Below are 10,557 nucleotides of genomic sequence, written 5' to 3' on the forward strand. Positions count from 1 at the left end.
TTAGTTATAACTCAGCTTTTATTTAATATCACCAAGATAGCATAATTTGAGCTAATAATATGATAACAAAATCCGACAGAAGTACAATTTTGAAGAATAAGGATACACAAGTGATGATCCTGGCACTCTTTATTATTACTGGTAATATCTCCTAATCTCTACATCATATGCACAGAAACAGTACTTGGGTTAATTCGTTAATCCAAATCATAAACCCAAGCAGAAGGTGTAATAGGAGAACCAATCCATAACTTTCCGTCTTTCTCCTCAACTTCACTAGCATACCTCACTTGCTTCCCTTGAGTATCTTCTAAAACCTCGACAACTTGTCCTTCTTCACTCAGCTTCACAATTATACCATGGTGCCCTCCCACGAACAAAGCATGCAGTCGTTGTACAAACCTAAGCGGGATCTTAAGCAATGTATTTCCAACCCAAGTGTTTCTAAGAAGCCAATCAGCCAAAGGAGTTTTCTTGGCGTGTAAACCAACCCAAAACTCACCCTTTGAGTTTCTTCTTATATTGTCAGGATATCCAGGCAAATCTGTGAAAGTTTCAACTTGTCCTGCTTTTGGACCCTGAAGCCAATACCTTAAGATTTTGCAGGTGCCAGTTTCAGCTACAATCACAAATGATCTGTCTTTGCTCAATGAAACTCCATTTGCAAAGGCGATGTCACGTAGTAGGACAGTTACTTCTTTGGATAATATGTTGTACTTGATGAATCTGCCTGTCTTGTCTCCACTTAGAATTGATGGTATGAAGTGCCTGCAAAACAAAGAACAGTTTGTAATAATACTCATACAATGAAGCTATAAGGCTGCTTTCTAGCTTAAAACAAAGTAAGTTTAATCAACTTTCCCATATTTCCCCTTTCATAATTTCCTAATACTGTAAGAATTATTTGGAAAGATCACATTGGTATAGTGGAATTATATTACAGTGCAAAAAGGTGCTTTAGCTAAATTCCTTAAAACATACCCCAAATCATGTGGCCTATTAATTTGAGAATACATCTTTTAGCGATAGAGAAATGAATTATACTGCATTCATGGGGGTGATTAATGACTAATTCACAGTTACACAGTAGTTATATACTTATATACAACTGACTGAAATTCTGGTCACACCAACAGAAACAAAGGGATGGGATGATATGTCTGAAATTGAAACAGTATCGCGCACTCACTATGTAGATGTTAGTATGTGACAAATGACCCGAAAGGTCTCATAAGAGCAGAAAAAGAGCGAGCCAAACAATGACCCCTCTCCCCGGAGGTTTTCATTTAGGTTGTCTTTGGATAAAAGGTTTACCTTTTCCACATAAGACCTAACCAGTTTTCCAATATTCCCCTGTTTTGTTTGTCAAGGGGTGGAAAAAAAAAATGGGGGTTCAAAATATTTTGTCATTTTCAACAATAACCTCCCCATCCCTTATTTTCCTCCTCTTCTCCACTCAATCCCATCACAATGTACCTACCATAATTCAGTTCAAAATGTTTCCCTCCTAAGTCCTAACCAAACACAACCTAAGAGAATGAGGAGGGGCTGAGGCTATAAGGCTAATGAAATCAGCAGGTTCCGAATAACTCTATGGCTCTACCAACTGAATTAGCTATTATCATTCTCCACTGAACGGAACTTTGACAAGCAATATCAGAGATCTTGAAATTGGGATTTTTCCAAATATCTCCATAGCATTTTATAAGAACAAGGATTAGCAAACAGAATATATTGAACAGTCATTGATAGAGAATGAAGTGAGAAAAAATGCAACCGAAAAAAATTGATCACTCTTAATCACTTTAAAACAGTTATCCCTTATCCCCAAGTCCCAAGAAACATAATTGGTAATACAAAAAATTGCATGATCTTCGAAAATATATACCTTCTGCGGAACTTTGTGCTCGAATCAGTGAAGTAGATGATATCATCTTCTCCATCAATGTCCATGTCATTGGTGAAATACAAGGGAGTGCCCTCAGCCTCAGTTACCACCTTTGAGGCCAACCCACCTTCAGGCCCAACTCTTAGAAGGCCAAAGTATGCATCAGCAATATAAAGATCTCCAGTTTTCTGCTCAAACCTCAGACCTAATGGCCTTCCACATACATGCTCCAACTCTGGTGCAAACGGCTGTGTGCAATTCTTTCTTCATAAAAACAACCATTAAAGAAGAATGAATTAATTAGCTGAGATTCTTCACAAAGGAATTGAAAGAGTTGAGTTCAACATCATAGGTTAAGCACAAATACAAATTGAAGCATTTCTTAACAACTGGCTCGATGTACAAAATTGTATGAGTTGAATTCAACATCAAAGGTTAAGCACAAGTACAAATTTGAAGCATTTCGTAACAACTGGCTCAATATGGCACCTATATCTCTTCAATGGTACATCAAATTGAATAAATATACAAACTCTTTTCATTCTGAAACCCGGGAACAGGATAACTATTTTACTAACATTTTCGACATTCACGAACATGCTTGCCAAGTCAAGTGCAGCTCCATTCCAAAAAACAATTGATGGACTAGCTCAATTACTTTATACTCATACATGTTCATCCCCATTGATTCTTACCAGCCAACTGCTATGTTGCTCACACTTCCATAATCCTAAACTACATTCCAACTCTTATAAGTCCGATAATAATAACCAAGTATTTTCTGCTCAGTACTATTCTGTTCATACTCAAGTCAGTTGCTTTAATTTATCAACTTTGCAATATAATTAGTTACAAAGACCATAAAATGTCATCAGCTTTAACGAATATTTATATATTTGTCTTTGATGAATACTCAAATCGTGCCATTAACAAACATTAGTAGACCTTGGTCATAAGCACAATTTTATACAGGAAAGGCCTTATTAAGACTTTAATTGATCAAGGTCAAATTCGCCAGCACCACCATATACAAGATCAACTCCTCTATGTAGAATCAACTTCGCAAAGGAGTGACTTTCATTTTATTTGTGTTTATAAAACATGTTGTATACCATACACCCACCGTGCCATCTAATAGTCATTTTAAAAATATTACTCCCTGAAGCCTTACCTAATAATAAATTGTCACTACTATATCATAACTCAAACTAGTAATGTGACAACTACATATCTTAACCCATGAGTTCATATGTTAATGCATGATTGGTCTGAGTACCTTAAAAATGGGAAGTTTGTCATAATTTTTTCTCAACAACACATCACGGATTCATTTACTTCTCACAATAAATTAAATTTTCATAAATTTGTTACAACTAGTACAAACTTCCGCTAATTAAAAATAAATCATAATAATACCCGACAAAGTAAATAAATACATAACCCTTAGTACTGCATATATCAAAACCGAATAACGAAAAATCATTGGAAACAGGTAACAGCATACTACGTATACAATACAGAATAATACCTGAAGGAAGAGGTGAAAGCAAAATCGACCCAAGAAGTAGAATAAGGGTCCCACTTAAGGATCCGACCATCAGCAACACTAGTGTAAGGGCCCGCACCAGATGGGTCAAAGGCCAGGCTCTCAGGCCCAAAAGCACCTGGGACTTCAATGGGCCGGGCCCGATGAAGAAGGTCATGAGAAGGGGTAGAGAGAGAAAGAGATGGAGGAGAGAGAAAACGAGGAAGAAAGAGAACTAAAAGGGTTGAAAGAGCTGCAATTGTTGATGCAGTAAGTACCATGTCTGAAGCTTTCACCATTTTTGAGTTGATTGTAGAAGAATTGGTGTGTGGGATTATTGGGACTCTGGGATAACTGGAAGATTTTCAAGATTGATGTATTTGCTTTTGCTTATTAATGGTCCAAATTGGCAACTATGATTGTACTAGTAAAAGATATTGTACATAGTCACGGGTACAGTGATAATAATGTGAAAATTTTAAGGTAGATGAGGATCGAGGATGCACTGAGAGTCTGTTTTGATTTACTGAAAATAACTAAAATGAACTGAACTGAAGAGAATAGAGCTTAAATAAATTGTTTATAGAAGAAGGAAATTAAAAACTGAAATGAACTGATTAAAGGTAAACTGAACTTAAATTAAGCTGAACAGTACATGCGTAGACCCTTAAGTTTGGTATATTAAGCCTTTCAATTCAAATAAAAATTAATAAAAATAGCTATCATGTTACAAGACTGTAATACTTAAATAAAAACACCCACGTTCATAGGACAAATAAATAAAGACAGAAAGAATAATTTCTCTACTCCTAAACACACGAGGTTTAAAGAAAATAAAATGAGAAAATTAGAGGAGCAATAAAGAATAGTACATGTGGGATTAGTGAGAGAGACCATAAAATTATAGTGGTCTTGTGCTAAAATTATTCAAACACGAATGAAAAAATCAAATGTTACAAGTATTCAAAGAACAGAAAGAGCATGTAATCTGATCAAAGTGTTTGGACAATATCCAAACTTAGGGTTAATTATAGTCTATCTCGTTGTGCACAATATTGAGTGAGTTTGTTTCCCAAATAGTCCACCCACCCAAATACTGATATGTATGTCCAATAACTTGCACGAAATGTACAAAAACAAATACTCATTCCATTACATATTACTTACAACAAAGTGGTATTATTTGTGTAACATAAAATATACTTTTGTTGCGAGTAATATCTAACGGAAGGAGTATAAAAAGCCAACAAACTTGCATTTAAATTTCTAAAGTCGAGTGGTTCAAATTTTTTACTCCGTATGAAATGCCTGGCTTACATATATTTGTTTCACGGTGAGTTCGAGTCCAAGTTCACATACATTCTCTTGTCTTCAATTAGGTAACATCATTATGTGATGGAATTTAGAGCCATTTTGTAACACTAGTACTCCCTCCGTCCTCCCTAAAGTATATTCCTACTTGTAGTATTTATTCCTCACATAATAGAATGGGGTAGGAATGTAATTTAAGGACAGGGGGAGTATATTGAACAATTAATGGCAAAATTTTAATTGATATAAGTATTGGGCCATGTCGTTTGAGATTCAACAAAATTTGGCCCAATCAATTGGATCGCATAATTGGGCTAAGTGGCTGTGAATTGTGTGATCTTGCAATTTTCATAATAAAAAGCTTCAAATTGTAGGATGGGGAAAGCCATTTTTGTTAATGCTCAATTGCTCAAAGTATTCATGCAATAACGTAAATATTTTATTTTTTCTGAATAACATCATGTTCAAAATATAGTAGTTAATTAACCTTAACAACTAAATTGTTTTATTTCTTGCAACTTTCTCATTTCTCATTTCTTTCCTTTTTTAGTATCTTTTTAGTGGTAAAATTACCATTTTACCCTTACTTTTTTTTTAAAACACCCTAATTACAAAAGTGATTTTATCTAATTAGCTTAAACCCTAACATTAATTAAGTTACGTATTTTCACCAAAATCAACCCCTTAGCCACTGAAACCAATTCCAACCACCTTCACCCTCCTTCATCAATTCCTCCTCATCACCATTACTCATCAAATTTCTACATATCTTCACCATCCCCATTTTTTTTCTCTCTCCTCCTCAACCTGTCGTTTGATCGAGCCCAATTGAGGCGATTTCCGGTGAGTTCCAAAGTTTCACGGCGAAGAATTGAGCGTACCGTGAATCGAAGGTTTCTCTCTCCTCTCCTTCCTCGTGGTTTAAGATCGGCGGCGGCGTGGTTTAAGATCGGTGGCCTCGTGGGTTTCAAATCGGTGGGTTAGGGTTGGTGGTTTTCAAATCGGTGGGTTGGGGTTGGTGGGTTTCAAATCGGTGGGTTTCAGGGTTGGTGTTTCGGTGTTGGTGGTTTCATTGTCGGTGGGTTCGGGGGTCGGTGGTTTGGTGGTCGTGGCTGGTGGAATCGGTGGGTTGGTCACTTGGTCGTCGTGGCTGGTGGAATCGGTGGTTTGGTGGTCGTGGCTGGTGGAATCGGTGGGTTACTAGGTTGGGGGTCGTTGCGTTTCTGGGGTTGGTGGTTTGTTGGTCATGGCTGGGTTGGTGGTGGTAGGTTTCTTTTTTAAAATTGGGTTGAATTTGTTTTTTTTTTTTAATTACTTGATTAATACTTATTTGTATACCCTTATCTTTCAATAAACATGCTTAGGAAATTTTGCCTCGGCCTCCGCAAACCCCACCCCCCCAAAGTTGCAACTAAATTGGACCGGAGGTAGTATAATGTAATGAACATTATTTTTATTCAACCATCATAATCTAATCTAAAGACAAAAATATTTCAAAATAAACATTATGTCACAAATAAAAGTGCATTATCAAGGAACATAAGGATAAAGAACATTATTTAACGGCTTGTTATGTTCTTTAACATGTTCTTTTCATTTTAAGTGAATATTATTTACATATAATTCACAATAACACCTAAGTTAATTTTCAATGTTGGATATCATGTATTTACTATTTAGCCATTTTTGTAGCTCTAATTTTTTTTTTTTTTTTTTTTAAAAAAAAAATAATAATAAGAGTAAATAAAAAGAAAAAAGTGGGAGGGACTAGGAAGTCCAATCAAATCAGAGAGGACAGATACAGTTGGATCACTGTTGAGCCTTTTTTGGAATAGAAAGCCCATAAACATAAATGGTAGAAATTGAGATTTTTAGAAAGGAATTTTTCGCAAGTCTTGATTTCTTTCTTAAATTTTGAAAACCATTAGTCTAGCTTCGAAGACGGGAAAATGTTTTGTCATTCAAGTTTTTCTCGTACATAATATAGTGCATTGTCTAGTAAACTTTTAAAGTCGCAAAAATGTTGATTGACTTAGCTTGAAACTTCTACAAATTATATAAACATTGTTAGAGTTTCTTGTAAAATATGTTAAGGTCTCGATAATATTATGTTTAATGAGTGATTTGATCTCCATTGCTAGTTATGATATTTTTCAAGTAGGCAAATTTACATTGCTAGCAAAGGTACCTAGTAATCAATACAAGTATATTAAGGGTCTGTTCTCTTACGTTGAAATTCAGTTCAGTTCAGTTGAGTTCAGCTCAGTTCAGTTTAGTTCAATTCAGCTCCTAATTTCCTTCACTTATAAAATATTCATTTCAGTTCAGTTCAGTTCAGTTCAGCTCAGCTCAATTTAGTTCAGTTCAATTCAGTTCAGCTGAGTTCAGTCAATGAGAACATGCCCTAATGTTATAGTACAAAATTTCATGTATACTAATGTAATTTTTAAATTATAGCAACATTATTGTATCAGATGATGAAATAATATATTACTTCTGCTTAATATTATTTGCAATGATTTAAAAGTGTGCGTATAAAATGTTTAATCGTTGCAAATAATATAAAACGAAGTTAGTAATATGTTGTTACTATTCTTTGTTACACTACTTCTTGCTAATATATCCTGATAATTCTAGGATAAAAGTAACATTATTATCATGCTAATTATTATGAATAACTACTTAATCAACACTCGATAAAATAATATTAAAACGATATTATCATCAACAAGGATGAAATTCAGTCTTAAAAAACCAATGTATTTCATAATTTGTGATTATTAAATATTTAAATAATTTATATTTTATATACTATCTTAAAACCTCACAAAAATTGGCAAAAACATAATAATTATATGGAAGAAAATAATAAAAACATGTGAAAACAAGTTAATTGGAAGAAAGAGATTTAAGAAAGATTTGATGCCCTTAAAAAGGGTCATATGCTAAAGGACACCCCTACTAAACGTGGTGACCCGACAAGGTATGCTAAAGCCACAGTTCTTTGTTTGGTGAAGTGGGTTTACACTTTGCTTTCATCTTCTACAACAAATGCATCTTCCTTCTAATTAATTAATTAATTAACTATTTAATTAATTATTTATGATCAAGGATAATCTACCTTAATTTATAAATACGGCAATAATTAGAAGAGTTAAGCGACAAAAACTGCCACAAATATTTAAATTCTCATACAAGATATGCGTATCTTGACAATTTTGTATTATGATTTACTAAATCATATTAGCACGTACACTACCAAACCGTATGTGCTGTATTATTAGCTTATTAATGCCTTAATTATTTCACTTGCTTAGCTTAATTAGTTTTGACTTCTTTAAAAGTTTCAATTAGTAATTGATTATAATTATACTTGTATTTGTTGGTTTGGACATCAAAGTCTTCTATATTCCTGATTTTGTAGCTAATTCAAAGTATGGTATATCTTCATTTTGGCAACTTAATTTGAAAAAGTATAATACTTCACTTGTTTTTTATTTTTTTCCTTGCAGAAATCAATTATATCTTTGAATAATGAGAGATCACGAGTCTAACAAGATTTCACTTTACTATGTAATCATCAATTCTAGTCAAAGTGCAGTATATAAATAGTGTACAGTATAATTAAATGTGTTGCGTGCATTTTTTTTTTTAAGCAATGGAGGAAGTAGTGCTAGTTCAATTCATGTGGAAAATTAGAGAAATGTTATTATTATGGTGAAATATGGATAGATGTAAATAGCACATGATTTTGAACTTTAAACCAAACAAAGATGTCATTATTGTAGATATAATTGAATTTGCAAAAATTAACAGGAATATAAATAAAGACTTACGACAATAACACAAATGATATGATAAGAGAATATTAAAATAAGTGTAAAGTGATAATACATAATCAATAATTGTATATCAATCGGATGAACCTGAATGCTGAATCAACTCATATAGAACAAGATCAGATCAATTGCAGATAATCTTGTATTGATTAACATGGCCTAATCAATTGGATGATATCCACCTCTCCTTAAGAAAATATCGTGTGCATCTTTTTTTGGTTAAAATATGTAACAATTGATGATATTGTGTAGAGTTATTAAAATTTCAAATTATTAAAAGGGTTTGTAAACATTAGTGAAAAGTTGATATGGCAAAATATAAATTCCAGACAAAATAATGATCTGTCTATAAGGGCTACGACGCGTGTATAAATTAAATACCAATGTACTAAACTCATTATGTGGATTGTGGTCTATCCCATGGATATAAAGAAATTGATTGCAATAATGTAACATGTTTGTATCCAATAATTTCAAAGGATAGAAGATTTTCTCTTTCAAAAACACATTATTAAGGTATCCCAAGCAAATAGCAATGAAACATTTTGGTTCCTTTTTTCCCAAACATATGTGGTTCAAGAGGCATGATATAGATCAATATACTCTACTGAAATTTGGTCAATTTTAAGCCATATAGTTTACATTATTTCTATAATATCTTTTCTCCACATTTATCATCTTGCCTAAACATAGCTACACAATATCTACTAATTAAGCAGCAAGTTGATCAATCTTCAAATTTTGTGTTAATTAGGTATAAATGCATATATAAGAAGCTGATTAAAATTTTTATAAAAAATCTTAACATAATTAGTTGGTTGGTTAGAGATATATACAAGCTAAGCTCAAAGTGTAGCTTCATCTATAATCATTTCATCATCATTATATTCATCCCTCCTAACCACCCTTATATACATCAAGCTGAGTCTTGGACCAGGAATGAGGCTGTAAGGATTAATACTAAGGTGGGCAAGGTTAAGCTTGTAGTACTAGTGTACCACTAGGTTATGGTTATGCCCACTTAACTTCATATAATATAACGATTTATTGGTCTAATTTATAAAGACATGGGTGCTACATATATGACCCACTTAATTAATGAAGTAGGGTTTATCAAAGTTAGCCTAATTTCAAGCATGATGTATGTGGAAGGGGGAGCTCAACATTAAAATCGAAATTGAGGTAGTTGTAGACACTTAAAAATGTCTTCCCAAAACCAAACCCGATGATGAACAACCTTTCACCGCCACTATTGGTAGGGTCGAGTATTTAATATTCTAGTATCGAGAATATGTTTAAAGATTTCATGTCCCAGCACCCAGGTCACAAGTATCCCATAACAAATTGACCCAACCACAAAATCATCCGACTTGAACCTGATCTAACGACCCATTTTTACAAGTCTAGTTACAGCCCTACAAGTCTCTTACCAGCCTTATCTTTGCTCATTGAGTGAGAACTGGGAAATGCATGATATGATATATATTTTATGTATATATATATATATATAAAAAAAAAGCAACGAGCAAAATGAGAGCTTACCTTTTTATCGCCAAGCATAGGTGTCAAGCTTCCAGGGACATCCTTCTCAACAGTTGCAAAGCAACTCCTAGGATCACTAGTTTGCCTAATTATAAGTGTCAACAGGACAGAGTCAGTCGAATCAGAGCCTTGATTTAATTAATACATTTTAACTTATATTCCAGGGAAAACATGAGGGCATCAAATAGATGAAAGATAATAAGCAAAAATGTAACCGCCTAAGATGATATAATGTAGCAAATACAGAAAAAGCAAAGGAGTATCTTCTTTACAATTGTAAATCTTGTTATTAATTGCAAATGTTTCCAAAAAGTGCATCACTTTTATTTTTAGGTCATCGAGGTCCGTCCTCAAAACTAAACTCATGTCCTGAGAAATACTCATACACAAGTAAAAAAGCAAAGTAATAACCCACTAAGAACAAGATAGGGTGTTTTCAATTGAGCTTGAGC

General features: G+C 33.6%; 1 protein-coding gene across 1 annotated transcript; it reads right to left on the reverse strand.

Annotated features, from left to right (window-relative positions):
- LOC145632308 (protein STRICTOSIDINE SYNTHASE-LIKE 10-like) lies at positions 1 to 3,830 on the reverse strand. Its single transcript, XM_081684647.1, has 3 exons — positions 3,417 to 3,830; positions 1,889 to 2,152; positions 1 to 768 (listed from the first exon to the last, which is right to left on the reverse strand). Exons 1-3 carry the CDS (start codon positions 3,710 to 3,712, stop codon positions 198 to 200), a joined length of 1,131 nt encoding a protein of 376 aa, XP_081540773.1. The 5' UTR covers positions 3,713 to 3,830; the 3' UTR covers positions 1 to 197.
- Positions 3,831 to 10,557: the final 6,727 nt, after the last annotated feature.

This window comes from Chenopodium album, chromosome 5 (assembly GCF_948465745.1).
Source record: "Chenopodium album chromosome 5, dcCheAlbu1.1, whole genome shotgun sequence".
In the NCBI taxonomy this organism is placed as follows: domain Eukaryota; kingdom Viridiplantae; phylum Streptophyta; class Magnoliopsida; order Caryophyllales; family Amaranthaceae; genus Chenopodium; species Chenopodium album.

Excerpts from the sequence above, each read along its gene's own strand:
- LOC145632308 (XM_081684647.1), bottom strand. The coding sequence starts at position 3,712 with ATGGTGAAAGCTTCAGACATGGTACTTACTGCATCAACAATTGCAGCT. Across the intron at positions 2,153-3,416 it reads GCTTTCACCTCTTCCTTCAG|AAAGAATTGCACACAGCCGT; the intron begins GTATTATTCTGT and ends GTTTTTATGAAG. Across the intron at positions 769-1,888 it reads AGCACAAAGTTCCGCAGAAG|GCACTTCATACCATCAATTC; the intron begins GTATATATTTTC and ends TTTGTTTTGCAG.